Source organism: Carya illinoinensis, chromosome 11, assembly GCF_018687715.1.
Source record: "Carya illinoinensis cultivar Pawnee chromosome 11, C.illinoinensisPawnee_v1, whole genome shotgun sequence".
Taxonomy (NCBI): Eukaryota; Viridiplantae; Streptophyta; class Magnoliopsida; order Fagales; family Juglandaceae; genus Carya; species Carya illinoinensis.
The window spans coordinates 44,326,264-44,343,299 of record NC_056762.1 but is presented as its reverse complement, the minus strand read 5'-3'; the positions used below and the strand labels follow the sequence as shown (position 1 = coordinate 44,343,299).

The 17,036-nt window shown below is 41.0% G+C and overlaps 1 protein-coding gene across 1 annotated transcript; it reads left to right on the top strand.

Annotated features, from left to right (window-relative positions):
- Nucleotides 1-6,887: 6,887 nt before the first annotated feature.
- LOC122282547 (probable LRR receptor-like serine/threonine-protein kinase At4g36180) lies at nucleotides 6,888-7,859 on the top strand. Its single transcript, XM_043094481.1, has one exon. It carries the CDS (start codon nucleotides 6,888-6,890, stop codon nucleotides 7,857-7,859), a length of 972 nt encoding a protein of 323 aa, XP_042950415.1.
- Nucleotides 7,860-17,036: the final 9,177 nt, after the last annotated feature.

Sequence of the window (17,036 nt, the reverse complement as noted above, 5' to 3'; positions counted from 1 at the left end):
AGCGATGAGTTTGCTTCTAGTGTAGGCTTATTTTGAAAAAAAGAAAAGAAAAAAAGATTTAAATTGTATTATTTTAATTTTTATGTAAAGTCAAAGGAAGAGGGAACCAAGAGAGCCCAAAGGGCTTGTGGTTGTGCTGTCACACTCGAATCTGTTGGGAAGAGAATTGCCAATTGCCTCGCTGGCAAAGGCAGAGTCCTCAACTCTCACAAATGTTAAGAACAATCATTTTTATATGTTTTTTACACACTTCACTAGTATAATCAGTTGCATTAATTTTTTTTAATATGCAGTGAATTATATTGATAAAGTGTAAAAAAAAATAAGTAAAAATAATTTCATAGAATTTTTGTATAGAAAAAGGGTTTCAGAATTCAGCATCAAGCTTTGCCAATGCTGATAGGTTTTTAATATGTATGTATAGATTACCAGAAAGAGAGAATATGATATAAAAAGTCTCGATTCCATATACAATAATCGAATGTGATTAGTGCGCAAGTAATGTGCTTTAAGTATGATGAGGTGAAGTGACTATTCAAACAAAATTTGACTTCAAAATTGCAATATTTCCAGAATCCAATGCAGAATAGGCCACGAGTCCACGACCAAGAAATCAAGGAAATACAATCAATAAATAATTAAAAAAATATTCTGGTCTAGAATATTTATAGAACGCATCATAATATTCTGACTTCCATATATATATATATATATATATAGTGTTGGAAGCTGTTTTGACACAGAGATGATTCTAAATAAAGGAGAGACAAAATTTAACGTGGTTCGCCAATTGCCTACGTCCACAGATGCTATAATTTCACTATGAAAATAATTTTTACAAAAAAACTCTCTCTGCTCACCCACTCTCTTTCTCTCCCACACTCTGTCTGCACACACGCAGCACACACTCTCTGTTTTCTCTCTACACTTCTCTGCTGCACACACCCACAATTGAGCTCTCTCCTATTTATAGGAGAGAGCAGCCTACAATATGCCTAATATGACAAAGGGACAAACGGTGTATGACTCACCGTTTTCTCTTTTTATTTTCTTTTTATCTCCATCCGCAACAATCTCCCACTTGAAGACAAATGAGTCTACATATCTTCATAACAACTATCACAGCATCTTCAAGTCATGCCTTTAAGTACGGAGGCCAACTGAAGCTACACACAGCTTCAGTTTGTCAACAGTAACTACTTTTGTGAACATGTCTGCTAGGTTCTCTGTTCGTCGAATCTTCTCAAGTATCAGCGGTCCACTATCGAGAAGAGATCGGATAAAATGGTATCGCAACTATATGTGTTTTGTTCTGGAATGAAAGGCTGGATTCTTTACAAGAAAAATAGCACTCTAACTATCACTGTGCAAAATACATTTTTCATTCTTCTTTCCCAATTCTTCCAAGAATGACTGCAACCAAACCATTTCCTTCCCTGCTTCAGTTATAGCAACGTATTCCGCTTCTGTAGTTGAGAGAGCAATAATCTTCTGTAACTTAGAAGCCCACGATACAGCTGTACCACCCAGCGTATACACAAATCCAGTAGTACTTTTTTTGCTGTCAACGTCACCTGCTAAATCAGCATCTACATATCCCTGTAGTTTTAAACCTGCTTTTGCAAAGCATAGTGACGTATCTGACGAGCCTTGTAGATATTTTAAAATCCACTTGACTGCTTCCCAATGCTGCTTTCTTGGATTACTCATGTACCTGCTCACAGCTCTCACTGCTTGTGCAATATTTGGCCTTGTACAGACCATGGCGTACATAAGACTACCAATAGCAGATGCATAGGGTATTCTGTTCATGCATTCTTGCTCTTCCTCCATCTTTGGTGACTGATCCTTAGTTAGTCGAAAGTAACTAGCTAAGGGTGTGCTCACTGGTTTCGCCTTATCCATGTTAAACCTTCTGAGCACCTTCTTCACATACTCATATTGCAAGAGCTTGAGAGTATCATTAGACTTGTCTCTAATAATTCTCATTCCAAGGATTTGTTTTGCAACACCCAAATCCTTCATCTCAAACTGCTTTGACAACTGCTTCTTCAGTTCATTGATTTCCTCGATGCTTGACCCTGCAACGAGCATATCATCCACATACAACAGTAGGATAATATAAGACTTGTCAAATTTTTTCATATAGCAACAATGGTCAGCCTGCAGTCTTGTAAATCTATTACTGCACATGAAGTTGTCAAACTTCCGGTACCATTATCGTGGAGCTTGTTTTAGGCCATACAAGCTCTTCTTCAGTTTGCAAACTAGATTCTCTTTTTCCTTCATTGAGAATCCTTGTGGATGGTGCATATAGATGTCTTCCTCCAAATCACCATGAAGGAATGCAGTTTTCACATCTAACTACTCAAGATGTAGATTCTCTGCAGCCACAATTGCCAACACTAGCCTGATCGTTGTCAATTTTACAACTGGAGAGAAAATGTATGTGTAGTCGACACCTTCCTTTTGTTGAAACCCCTTCACGACCATTCTAGCTTTGTAGCGCTTGCTACCATTGTGCTCTTCCTTATTTCTGTACACCCATTTATTGTGTAAAGCCTTCTTGCCTTTTGGAAGCTTAGTTAGCTCCCATGTCTGATTTGACATCAGTGACTCCATCTCATCTTGCATGGCTTTCTCCCACTTGATCGAATCTTCAATTCGTAGAGCTTCATCATAACTTTCCGGTTTACCACTATCTATTAGCAAGATGTAGTATAGAGATGGTGAGAACCGTTGTGGTGGCCTAATTGTTCTTGAAGATCTTCGAATAACAGTGAGTGGTGTACATTGTTCGATCTGTGTATCATTATTTTCTTGATCCTCGTTCTGATCAGTGTTGACTCGAGTAACATCAAAGTCAACAACCTCAGGTTTCTTTGGCTGTTCCTCAGATTTAGCTTGTGACTTAGCTTTGTATAGAATTTGCTCATTAAATATCACATTTCTACTTCTGATGATTTTGCAATTTTTATCATCTCAAAATCGATAACCAAATTCTTCATCACCATAACCGATAAAAAATCATTTTCTAGATTTGGCTTCTAACTTGTTATGATCAGTAGAATCTATGTGAACATATGATAAACAGCCAAAAACTTTCAAATGGGAAAGATTTACCTTCTTTCCGCTCCAGATTTCCTCTAGTAGATCGAATTTTAAGGGAATTGAAGGTCCCCGATTAATCAAATAGGCTGCAGTGTTAACTGCATCAACCCAAAAACATTCAGGCAATCCTGAATTCAGCCTCATGCTTTTGGCACGTTCATTGAGAGTTCTGTTCATGCGTTCAGCTACGTCATTCTGCTGCGGTGTCCCGAGAATAGACTTCTGAAATCTAATCCCATTTGCAGCACAGAATTCTTTGAACCCTCCGTCGATGTACTCTCCTTCATTGTCTGACCTCAGACATTTTAACTTCAAGCCTGTTTCATTTTCAACCATGGCTCTCCACTTATTGAAAGTATCAAATGTGTCAGATTTATTTTTCAAAAAATAAACCCATACTTTCCTGCTTGAGTCATCAATAAAGGAAACATAGTACCGCGATCCTCCAAGAGAAGCGACTGGGGATGGCCCCCACAAATCTGTGTGCACCAACTCCAACTTTATAGATTTTGGAGTTCTACCATTTTTCAGGAAACTAACTTTTTTCTGTTTCCCAAAAATGCAACCTTCACACATGTCGAAATCAGTTGATTCCAACTTTGGTAACTTCCCATTGGATAATAGTACTTTCATTCCTTTCTCACTCATGTGACCAAGCCTTTGATGCCATAGGTTGGCATTTGCATCAGCAATTGCAATAGTATCTCTAATGCTTGAAGTCATATATAGAGTACCTGTTTTTGTGCCTCGAGCTACTACCATAGCTCCTTTTGTTATCTTCCACGTGCCACCGATAAATAGTACTCGAATGTCCATCAGCATCAAGTTGTCCTATAGAAATCAGGTTCCTCATGAGTTTAGGAACATGTCGCACCTTCTGTAGCAACCATGCACTTCCATTGGGCAGATTGATTGGTACATCTCCCATGCCTTCGATTTCCAACGCTTCACCATCTGCTAAGTACACCTTCCCGAAATCACCAGTGACATAATTCTGCATGATTTCTCGGTGTGCTGTAGTGTGGAACGAGGCTCCTGAATCTAACACCGAAGATTCAATTTGGTTGTCAACTGAAAGGAATAAGGCATCTCGGAGATCTTCTGTTGTGGCATTAGCAGAGTCATGCTCATTCTTCTTCTTTGCTTCCTTGCAATTATTTTTGAAATGGCCAATCTTGCCACAATTCCAGCACTGTACTTATTTTCCGGACCTAGATTTACTTCTGCCTCTTCGGGACTTTGACCTGCCCCGACTTGAACTTCTACTAGCTCCTCTACCTCTCGTCTCGAGGTTTAAGGCAGAACTGGAAGTTGATGCTTCTCCTGTATCTCTTCTGCGAACTTCCTCGCTAAAAATATGGTCCCGGATATCTTGATACTTCATCTTTGTTTTGCCATAAGAATTGCTAACAGCTGTTCTCATGGCCTCCCAGCATTTTGGCAATTGAGCTAGAGCAATCAGTGCACGTACTTCATCATCAAATTCAATCCCCACTGAAGCTAATTGATTAATGATGGTGTTGAACTCATTTAAATGCTGAATAACTAGAGTTCCTTCTGCCATTCTCAAGTAGAATAGCTTGTACATCAAATGCACTTTGTTATTGGCTGATGGCTGCTCGTACATGTCTGATAGAGCTTTCATCAAATCCGCCGTGGTCTTTTCCTTTCCCACATTGTGTGCAACTGATCTTGACAGTGTTAGTCGAATGACTCCCAACACTTGTCTATCAAGGAAACTCCAATCTTCATTGCTCATGTCATCTGGCTTTCTTTCTAGGAGTGGAAGATGTAGTTTCTTCCCATAGAGATAATCCTCTATCTGCATTCTCTAGTAGGCAAAGTCTGTACCATCAAATTTCTCGATACCAACACCTTTAGCTTTTTCTCCAGCCATAACTTTACAAATGAGTTCAAATTTAAACAAACAAAGATCACCGTTGCGTCCGAAACACTCGAATTAGCTGGAAACGAGTCTGGAATGATCCAAATAGTTTGTCAGCACTATTTGATCGTCGCGATGGAACTCCAACTGGCGTGATCTAGCCCAAAATGATCTGCAACATGTGGATGGTTCAGATCCAATGTACTGATGTTGAATCTCAAAATTTCGACCGTACGGATAAGTCCGGAATGATCCAAATAGTTGGAAAGCACTATTTGATCGTCGAAATTGGATTCCGAATGGCTTAGATCTAGCCGAAAACAGATCTAAAAAACGGACGGTTCTGATCTGTCTGGCGCGTGGGATACACGCGCTGCACAGTGCGCGTGGGCAAACGCATGGGCACTTGTAATACACGCACTACAGTACTGTGCGCGCGTGGGGGAGAGTGAGGCGCGTGTGACACACGCGCTGAGCCTCTTTAGGGCATGTGGGGGCGCGTGGGTGCATGTCCTTCACGCGTCTTCAACCTCTGGAGCGCGTGTAGGCACGTGGGCACGTGTGGTGCACGCATCTTCAACCTCCGGAGCGCGTGGGGGAGCGTGGATTGCAGCAGATGCACGCGCCGATCTTATAGGGCGCGTGTAGGCTCGTCCGACCTCCGTTTTCGATTCCGTTTGCTGCAACGGATTCGTCTCGACGCGAGGAACACCGTGGAGTTGTCAAAAATTAATTTTGAACAACTTGAATTTTTGCACAGCTCGAACCAGTGCTCTGGTACCAGTTGTTGGGAGCTGTTTTGACACAAATGATTCTAAATAAAGGAGGGACGAAATTTATCGTGGTTCGGCAATTGCCTACGTCCACAGATGCTGTAATTTCACTATGAAAATAATTTTTACAGAAAAACTCTCTCTGCTCACCCACTCTCTTTCTCTCTTCTTTCTCTCCCACACTCTGTCTGCACACACGCAGTACACACTCTCTGTTTTCTCTCTACACTTCTCTGCTGCACACACCCACAATTGAGCTCTCTCCTATTTATAGGAGAGAGCAGCCTACAATATTTTTTTTCGGTGCAATCGGTGCCTAATATGACAAAGGGACAAACGATGCATGACTCACCGTTTTCTCTTTTTATTTTCTTTTTGTCTCCATCCGCAACATATAGAATATGCTAATCTAACTAAGGATGTTAAATATAGGCCAACACTATAATCCTCAACAGAGAGACCTAAAAACTTACTTGTTCTTCATTTCTTCCAAAGCACTCATCAAGATGAGTCACCGCATGAAAACCTCAAAAAGATGAGGACAAAACAAATCGAGCATCATGTGTATTTTTGAGTGATTTGGTGACCATGTCTGAGTACTAATTAAATGCAGTTTATCACTTTGTGTTTTCTCAATGTTCCCAGTCTCTAAGAGCATAGCAAACAACAAAGATAAAATACAAAGTAACACCTGGCGACTTTGAAACTCCACTCTTCAGTGTATCCAAAAATGGCGTTGATTTCTCCAAATAACTTGTCAATATTCCTTATTGATGGATGTGTAGTGTCTTTAATTCAATGGTGGTCTGCTCAATGTCGTGATGCTGTCGTTTGTCGCCAGTGATGTTAATGCGTTACTGAAACAAATTTCAGTTCCGACATATTGTAGCCTAGTTCATGACTACATACTTAAGTATATGATATATCACGCGGAAGATAACAAACTACTCATGTATTGTCTAAAACATTGGTTGTGTCGCTCTGAAAAATATACATCAAAACTTTGGAAAATATGAAGGAGGATATGTCTTCTTCTGATATACCAAAGAGTGAAAAAGGTAGATGCCTCGACAAAGTTCTCAATGCCATAGTTCAATCAGTTCTGATGATCCACGAAAATGTTACAAACTACAAATATGCAGAGCAGGAGGGATTTTGAGAGGCTGGGATGCATCATTTTCCTTCCGCTCTCAATCACAGCCTGTTTGGGAGATCAGTTATCGGAATCCCAATATTTGTTCAATTTCATTAAATCCATTGATCCACAAAATGTGCTCGGAATTGACTGGAATATTGGGTTGGAGCATCATCCCTGCTTGCATAAGTTGAAGGGTGTAAAGTGCAACTCAAGGGCTACCACCATTGAAGAAATCAGGCTTGAGAATCATAACCTTAGTGGCATCATTGATGCAGATCCCCTTTGCAAGCTCCGAAATCTGCGAGTTCTTAGCTTAGCAAAGAATCACATCAGAGGAACTATTCCTGACTCAGTATCGTATTGCTCAAGGCTGACTTATTTAAATCTAAGCAACAATCTTCTAAGTGGAACGATACCTCTGGCTCTAAATAGATTAAAATATCTCAGGAGCCTGGACATCTCCAACAATCTTCTGACTGGAAGGTTGCCTATGGATCTAACTAAACTGAAATACCTTCAGAGCTCGAGCATCTCTAACAATCATCTTACCAAGCAGGAACTCAAGAACCTCCATACATATTCCTTATTATCAAGTACATCACAGAAGGAAGCCAGGGTAGAGGCATTGGAACCAACGTACCCACCTACGGAGAGCTCTAATGGCCAGTGGTATGGGAACTGGAAAGTCTGGATAGCTCTAGTTCTGGGCATTGGAATCTTTGTTTCGGTGATCGCATGGATACTGAGAAAGAAGGACGCAGACTTAACCGGAAAGATGGAGATTCTGAAGGTACTTAAGGATCCTTCTCATAAAACACCTCCAGCCATGGCCAGAGAGGAAGTTAAGCCAATCGAAAGACGCTCAGAGCTTGTGTTCTTTATTGAAGAGCAGGAAAGGTTCCAATTGGAGGACCTCCTTGAAGCCACAGCTGACTTGCGAAAGGAGTGTTGAGTAATGTGGAGTCTGGTTCACACCGCTCGAGCGGAGTCATTGGCCGCTCGAGCGAAGTCAGGCAGAGTCGAACGCTCGATGTTGGCTCGACAGTGAGCTCGAGCAGGAGGAGTTCGCTCGAGCGGAGGCATTGGCCGCTCGAGCGAAATCAGGCAGAGTCGAACGCTCGACGTCAGCTCGACAGTGGGCTCGAGCGGGATGCGGAAGGGAAGTTCGCTCGACGCGCGCTCGACACGCCGCTCGAGCGAACATACGATTTAGGGATTCCGCCGTTTGAACTATAAATCTGATTTTTGCCTCTTAAGTCTGTAACAGAGCAGCTACGAAAACACTGTGGATGAACAGTGTTGTGACTCATCTTGTAGTGTGATTCCTCATAATAAAAATCCTCTGCAACTCCCGTGGACGTAGGCAATTTGCCGAACCACGTACATCTTGTGTCGTGTGTGATTGCGTGTGTGATCGTTTTCTCATTCGGTGTTATTTTTCAATTCATTGTCATCGTTTTCACAACAATTAGTATCAAGAGCCAAGGTTCGGGTCTGAGGAGAAACGATGGCTGGAGATGAATTGAAGGTATCGGGGATCGAGAAGTTTGATGGCACGGATTTTGGATACTGGAGGATGCAGATAGAGGACTACCTCTATGGGAAGAAACTCCATCTTCCACTATTGGGGCAGCAACCGGAAAAGATGGATGATGCTAGTTGGAATCTGTTGGATCGACAGGTTCTAGGGGTTATTCGATTAACCCTATCGAGATCCGTTGCACACAACGTCATCAAGGAGAAGACGACGGCGAATCTCATGGCGGCTTTGTCAGGTATGTATGAAAAGCCGTCAGCGAATAACAAGGTACATCTGATGAAAAAGTTATTCAATTTGAAAATGGCAGATAGTACGTCTGTTGCACAACATCTGAATGATTTTAATACTATCACAAATCAATTGTCGTCTGTTGAAATTGAATTTGATGATGAGATACGTGCACTGATACTATTGGCTTCATTGCCAAATAGTTGGGAAGCCATGAGAATGACTGTTAGTAATTCTGCTGGTAAAAATAAACTGAAGTATGATGATATTCGTGATTTGATTTTGGCTGAGGAGGTGCGCAGGAAAGATTCAGGCGAGACCTCGGGTTTGAGTTCAGCCCTGAATGTTGAATCTCGAGGGAGATCACATGACAGGAATTCAAACAGAGGAAGATCAAAATCAAAGTATAGGGGCAAGAGCAAGTCGAGGCCTGGTCAGCAGGCAACTTGCTGGAATTGTGGCAAAGCTGGCCACCTAAAGAAAAACTGCAAAAACCCCAAGAAGACGGAGAATGATAGTGCTAATGTGGTAACTGAAGAAGTACAGGATGCACTATTGCTTGCAGTTCATAGTCCAGTTGATGACTGGATACTGGATTCAGGGGCTTCCTTCCATACATCTTCCCACCGGGAACTAATGAGGAATTATGTTGCAGGTGATTTTGGGAAGGTATATTTGGCTGATGGTGAGGCTTTGAACGTAGTGGGGATGGGAGACATTGACATTGCACTCCCTGGCAAGAACAAATGGACCTTGCAAAAGGTTAGGCACATTCCTGAGTTGAAGAAGAACCTCATTTCTGTTGGGCAGCTTGATGAGTGTGGTCATTCAGTGGTGTTCTCAGATAGAACCTGGAAGGTCACAAAAGGGGCATTGGTACTAGCTCGGGGTAAGAAAACTGGTACATTTTATATGACTACTGGTTTAATTGACACTATTGCTACTACCGTTGCAGAGAGCACAGCAGATTTGTGGCATTGTAGGCTTGGCCATATGAGTCAGAAGGGCATGACGGAACTTCTGTCTAGAGGCAAGCTACCAGAACTGAAGACAGTTGATCTCGGTATGTGTGAGAGTTGTGTTATGGGGAAGCAAAAGAAGGTCAGCTTCTTGAAAAGTGGCAGGGCGCCAAAGACAGGAAGACTTGATCTTGTGCACACAGATGTGTGGGGTCCTTCTCCAGTTGCATCTCTTGGAGGTTCTCGCTACTATGTTACGTTCATTGATGACCATAGTAGAAAGGTATGGATTTATTTTTTGAAACATAAATCTGAAGTATTTAATGTTTTCAAAATTTGGAAAGCCATGGTTGAGACAGAGACAGGCTTGAAACTGAAGTGTTTGAGGTCTGACAATGGTGGTGAGTATGTTGATGGCGGGTTCAAGGAGTACTGTGCAGCTCAGGGTATCAGAATGGAGAAGACCATTCCTGGGACACAACAGCAAAATGGAGTTGCTGAGCGTATGAACAGGACCATTAATGAGCGTGCTAGAAGCATGAGGTTGCACGCTGGACTACCACCCACTTTCTGGGCAGATGCAGCCAGCACTGCCGTTTATTTGATAAACAGAGGGCCATCAGTTCCACTGGATTGTGGATTGCCTGAGGAGGTTTGGAGCGGGAAAGAGGTTAAGTTTTCTCACCTTAAAACCTTTGGTTGTCTTTCTTATGTGCTTGTTGATTCTGATGCTCGCAGTAAGCTTGAGGCTAAGTCAAAGAAATGCTATTTCATTGGCTATGGAGACGAGGCATTTGGCTATCGTTTCTGGGACGATCAGGGTCGGAAAATCATAAGAAGCAGGAATGTGATTTTCAATGAGAAAATGATGTACAAGGATAAGTCGAGTACAGTTCCTGCAGTAGCTCCTCAGGAGTCCGAGTTTGTAGGATTGGATGACCTGCCAGAGGTCACAGTGCAGTGTAGAGATGAGAGTGACGGGGAGAGTGGGTCCAGTACACCCATTCCTATTATTCCGCAGGCAGTTTCAGAACCGTCTACTCCTACAGTTGCAGTTCGCAGGTCAGTTAGGACTATACATCCCCCACAGCGCTTCTCACCTACTTTGAATTACATTCTGTTGACAGATGGTGGAGAACCGCAGAGTTATGAAGAAACCTTGCAAGATGAGAATTCTAGCAAGTGGGAGCTGGCCATGAAAGACGAGATGGATTCCTTGCTAGGGAATCAGACATGGGAGTTGACAGAACTTCCATCAGGGAAGAAGGCATTACACAACAAGTGGGTGTACCGGGTGAAAACTAAGCATGATGGCAGTAAGAGGTACAAGGCTAGACTTGTTGTAAAAGGCTTTCAGCAGAAGCAGGGTATTGACTACTCTGAGATCTTTTCTCCTGTGGTAAAGATCACAACTATCAGGATGGTACTGGCTATGGTTGCCACTGAAGATCTATTTCTTGAGCAGTTAGATATGAAAACAGCTTTTCTTCATGGAGACCTTGAAGAAGACATCTACATGCACCAGCCTGAGGGGTTTGTGGTACAGGGAAAGGAAGGTTCAGTTTGCAGGCTGAAGAAGAGCTTGTATGGCCTGAAGCAAGCTCCTAGACAGTGGTACAAGAAATTTGACAACTTTATGCACAGTGCAGGGTATATTAGATGTCAGGCAGATCACTGTTGCTATGTCAGGCATTTTGACAATTCTTATATTATTTTGCTGTTGTATGTGGATGACATGCTTATTGCAGGGGCTAGTATTGATGAGATCAATAATCTGAAGAAGCAGATGTCAGAGCACTTTGCAATGAAGGATTTGGGAGCTGCAAAGCAAATCCTTGGCATGAGAATTGTCAGAGACAGAGTCAGAGGTACGTTGAGACTCTCACAGGCTGAGTATGTGAAAAAGGTACTCAGCAGGTTCAATATGGACAAGGCCAAACCAGTTGGCACACCCTTGGGAAGTCACTTCAGACTCAGCAAGAATCAGTCACCAGAGTCAGAGGAGGAACGAGATTACATGAGTAAGGTTCCTTATGCCTCAGCCATTGGTTCACTTATGTATGCTATGGTTTGTACAAGACCGGATATTGCCCATGCAGTGGGAGTTGTGAGTAGATACATGAGTAACCCAGGAAAGCAACATTGGGAAGCAGTGAAGTGGATTTTGAGGTACCTAAAGGGTTCCTCAGAAACCTGTTTATGTTTCTCTGGAGAGAGCTTGGAGGTGCAGGGCTATGTTGATGCTGATTTAGCTGGAGATATTGACAGCAGAAAGAGTACCACGGGCTTTGTTTATACACTTGGTGGTACTGCAGTGTCATGGGGTTCTAATTTACAGAAAACAGTTTCTTTGTCTACAACAGAAGCTGAGTATATTGCAGTGTCAGAGGCTGCAAAGGAGATGGTATGGCTACAAGGCTTCTTGGAAGAATTGGGTAAGAAGAATCAGAAAGGCACTCTCTACAGTGACAGTCAGAGTGCCATATTCCTTGCCAAGAATCCAGCATTCCATTCCAGGACCAAGCACATTCAGATCAGGTATCACTTCATACGGTCATTGTTAGATGACGGACAGTTGTTACTTGAAAAGATATGTGGAAGCAAGAACCCTGCTGATATGTTGACAAAGGGTGTTACGCTTGAGAAACTGAAGTTGTGCGCAACTTCAGTTGGTCTTCTAGAATGAAGACAGGAGCAGTGAGTTGCAGAGGTGGAGGATATCATGTTTGAGGAAGACGGTGATACAGCGAGTGTACCAGTCTCCAAGTGGGAGAATTGTTGAGTAATGTGGAGTCTGGTTCACACCGCTCGAGCGGAGTCATTGGCCGCTCGAGCGAAGTCAGGCAGAGTCGAACGCTCGATGTTGGCTCGACAGTGAGCTCGAGCAGGAGGAGTTCGCTCGAGCGGAGGCATTGGCCGCTCGAGCGAAATCAGGCAGAGTCGAACGCTCGACGTCAGCTCGACAGTGGGCTCGAGCGGGATGCGGAAGGGAAGTTCGCTCGACGCGCGCTCGACACGCCGCTCGAGCGAACATACGATTTAGGGATTCCGCCGTTTGAACTATAAATCTGATTTTTGCCTCTTAAGTCTGTAACAGAGCAGCTACGAAAACACTGTGGATGAACAGTGTTGTGACCCATCTTGTAGTGTGATTCCTCAATAATAAAAATCCTCTGCAGCTCCCGTGGACGTAGGCAATTTGCCGAACCACGTACATCTTGTGTCATGTGTGATTGCGTGTGTGATCGTTTTCTCATTCGGTGTTATTTTTCAATTCATTGTCATCGTTTTCACAACAAGGAGACCCTTCGGAGCAGCCTTTACAGGGTAGTTCTTAAAAGCATTGCCCTTTATGCAATTAAAAGATTGAAGAAATTGCAGGTATCATTCGAGGAATTTGGCCGAACTATGAGGCAGATAGGAAGCTTAAAGCATCCAAACATTCTGCCCCTTATTGGTTACCATTCAACGAATGAAGAAAAACTTTTCATCTATAAGTATCAAAGCAATGGGAGTCTGCTAAACGTGCTGGAAGGTAAGTTGATAATCGAGTTCAAATACTTTTAAGACATCCCCAGCCAGACTGTCCATCACAGAAACACAACAGAGAAACTTGTTTAAGCACGTACACACCCACCAAACAGCCACACCGGCTTCAAACTCCCTACCCGCCGCAACAAAATAAGCTAACTTCGACAAATTTTCGAAGTTCAACAGTCAGATAAATGTTTGGTTCCTATATTTCAGCTAACAGTACTTTTGGTTTTCTGCAGACTATATTGAAGGTAAGAGGGCTTTTCCTTGTGGACTTCGGCTGTCCATAGCAAGTGGGAATCGATCATCAGAACTTTGATATATGAAGTCCAAACCCTTTGCTATCCCGACTCCGGAGATAATCTCTCGTGGGAATCCTAAGCTTTCAAATGTACTTTTGGACGAAATAATGAACCGCTAATAAGTGAATATGGGTTCTCGAAATTTCTGGAGCCCAATCAAACAAGCGTTTTCACCTCCAATGGTCATACAGCTCCTGAGAAAAGCTTAACAGAAAAAGCCGATGCTTTTAGCTTTGGTGTGATACTTTTGGAGTTACTGACAGGAAAATCTGTAGAGAATGGTGGGATAGACCTTCCTAAATGGGTAAAGGCCATGGTAAGGGAGGAATGGACCGGAGAGGTATTTGACAAAGAGATCAGTAGAGCTGCATCACAGTGGGCATTTCCTTTGCTGAATATAGCCCTCAAGTGTGTATCATATTCTCCTGACAATCGGCCAACCATGGCAGAAGTTTTGGAGAAGATAGAGGAGGTCATGAATGCACAAAGGGACCATTCCATTACAGAAGATTGTTGCTGTGAATCTAACCGAAATGATTGTTGTATTCTTCACACTCATATCTGATACCTGGGAGAGTCCTTCATCAAATTATTAAAGGTTGTGGTCTGGATATATCCCATGTATTTTATGCTTCTCATTTGGAAGAACAGAAACTCTCTCTCAGTCGAGCACAAATACGTTGAACGTGAAATATCAACCCATTAGTCTTAAGTCCTCCACCATTAAGGGCGAGGAGAGTTGCCCAATCTGCCAATGCTTACCTGAAGCAAGAGTAATGCTTTCTTCTTCTTTTTGTTTTGATTGTTTGTTTATTTTGGTTCAAGCTGTAGTCCAAATGCTTGAGTGCAGGCATTTACATGTATACATTTATTCCTTTTTGCTGGATATTCTAGTGTGTAACACATGAACAACAAAGATAACTATGGCGGATCAGTTCTAAAAAACAGAGAATATTGCTGCACTTTTGTGCAGCAAACAGGAGGGATAAATAAATAAAATAATAAATAAATAAATAATAATAATAATATTTAAAAAATAAAAAATAAAATAAAAAGAAAAAGAGGAGGAGAAAAGGCTGCATAAAATATGAGTTATATATGGAAACAGTACCGCAGGTCCGCACCACACAACTAAAATAAGCATTTTTCTTTTCTTTTCTTTAAAAAAGAACAAAGATGAGCTTTCTCAACAGCCTGCAGAATATAAACGGGATTAGCCTTGGATCCATGAATTTATCTTTATGGGCCGAAGAGAGATTATAATGATCAACTCGTTCCATACTAGACCGCATTAGGCCTGAATGCGTTCGTCTTCCAACCCTCTCCAAAAGGCTTTGTTTATTGAAGTGTATTTTTTGGTAGGTAAGTACTTTTATAATATATGTTTAATGAGTAATAGTCATGTGTGCAAGTGTCACATGCTATTCTCAGAAGCCGACACTAATTAGAGGGTGAGGTATCCTCGTCCACAGGATCCTGACTAATGAGCATTAATGGTTGGGACTGGGGCCTCTGTTTATTGGCTCTCTTAGCTGTGCTCCAGACCCTTTTGCCAATTTAGGTGAGTCACATCCTAACAATCATATTGAATGGTCATATTTAATGCATCTTTTACTTCTTAAGCACACTAAATTAATATAAGGTGGGGGGCTCCCTGTGCCATCTCACCGTTGGGTCACACCCTACAAAAACAGTATTATCAGATTACCTTTTTAAGAATTTTACCTGGAAATACAGTACTGCAACTCAATCCTCAATTCTCAGTTCTATTGATTTTCTGAACTCCATTAATTTTTCTGGTTTGACCTCAATTATCTCTTACCTTGTGTTATCTTTTTATCCTGAGTGAATGCTAAAAGCAATTAAGAGACACCGCAAGCTTCTTCAAGAGGAAAGACTATTAGCTCATAAAGGAGTCCAATGCTAGATTGTACCCCAAAATTTATTTGGTCTCAAGCTTGGGGGCTGAGAATGACAAAAGCTAATGTGCATGCAAAAACTAATTTGCTTTAATTGCTTTTGTTTAATGGTGGAGAGGATGCAAACAGATTATACCTACTTTTGGCGTCCTTTGGAGAATCTTGCCTCCCACTTCAGTGCTTTTGTATGTTTTTGTGTGATCATATATTATCTGAACTTTTCTTTTGCTATATACAAGTTGTACCCTTTCCATGACTGAAGACAGCCCTTCTATTTTGGCTTTTTAGGTAACTAACTCAAGGCAACCTCTTAGTTCGTATCCACATTTCAAATTAGTACAATCTTAAACTGGTTTAGAGTAAAACTCAAATAAAAAGGTTGACAAAATTAGAGCACTTATCCTATTATACTTGTTACTTTCCAGTAAATTCATATGTTTATGGCTCTGCTTTCCAGGTAATGCTTACCTAATTCAGATTTGCCACAAAATTATTTCTTCTTTAGGTAAAATAAATGTACCAATAATGCTATTATGCTTACAAAATTCACCAAAAAGGAGTTCTTATCAGTTTAGGCCAAAATATCTGTTCAGAAATATCATAGTAGGAATATTTTCGTTTATAGGCATACATATGGGAATTATCAAAACAACTGTAATAAGGAGTTACAGCAATACAAAGATTGAGAAACTCAAAGAAAAAAATTGCAATCACAAGTTGGCCCATATTTTAAGAAGGTGCCTATTCTAGATAACAGTCCAATTTTATTTTATTTTATTTTATTTTCCTAAAAGAACTAGGTCAAAGCCTCTTATTATAAATACATTCATTGAGATGGAAGAACAATCATGAAAAAATTACATCAATAACGAATATAAGAAATCTCGTCAAGAATAGTCCAGTTATTGATATGGTTGGCTTATTGCCTTGGAGGGTTTGGGAAATCGTGCAAGGTAGTTGTAGTTACCAATCCAACTCCTCACGTTTCTTGGTTTTGGTATCAACCTCCACCACATGTTTAGGACTTAAATCTCAAGTGGTCAATGAGTTTGGATTCAACCTTTTACGTATGAAACTTTCACCAAATGTCATTTCTGTGTTAAGTGGCACTTAAAATTTAAGTAGTCTTTTTTTCAACCAAAAGGTAATAGTAACTATCAAAAAGTAACCTGTAACTTAAGTTGCAGCTCAAACCTAAAGAGAAAAATAGTCAAAATGAGAAACAGAGTGAAAAGACTCCCCCAACCAAAAAAAAAAAACAAAATAAGTAAATAAATCAGAAAATTAAATCACAATCACACCTAAAATGCTCTCCCTAGTCAGCCATAAAAAGTAAACAAACAAACAAAATATCAACTTTAGAACATTTAAGAAACGATTAAATTAAAGGTAATTAATTTTTCTTCTTAAAAGTAATGTTACGTACAGTTGTGAAGTGTGCAAGTATCGTACAGTCGCTTTAAAAAAGAATAAAATTTACTATTAAAAAATTAATTTTCTTTTCACATAAGTATTATGTTTATTTATTTTTTTCAAATTAATTATGTGGCGCTTACGCACTCACCATTTCAAATATGATTTGTCATTGCTACAATCCACTAAAAGCATTTTTGGAAAGCAACATTATTAAAATTTGTATTTTTTGTA

What these genes read in the sequence shown, in the direction of transcription:
- LOC122282547 (XM_043094481.1), top strand. Translation starts at nt 6,888, where the DNA reads ATGTTACAAACTACAAATATGCAGAGCAGGAGGGATTTTGAGAGGCTG.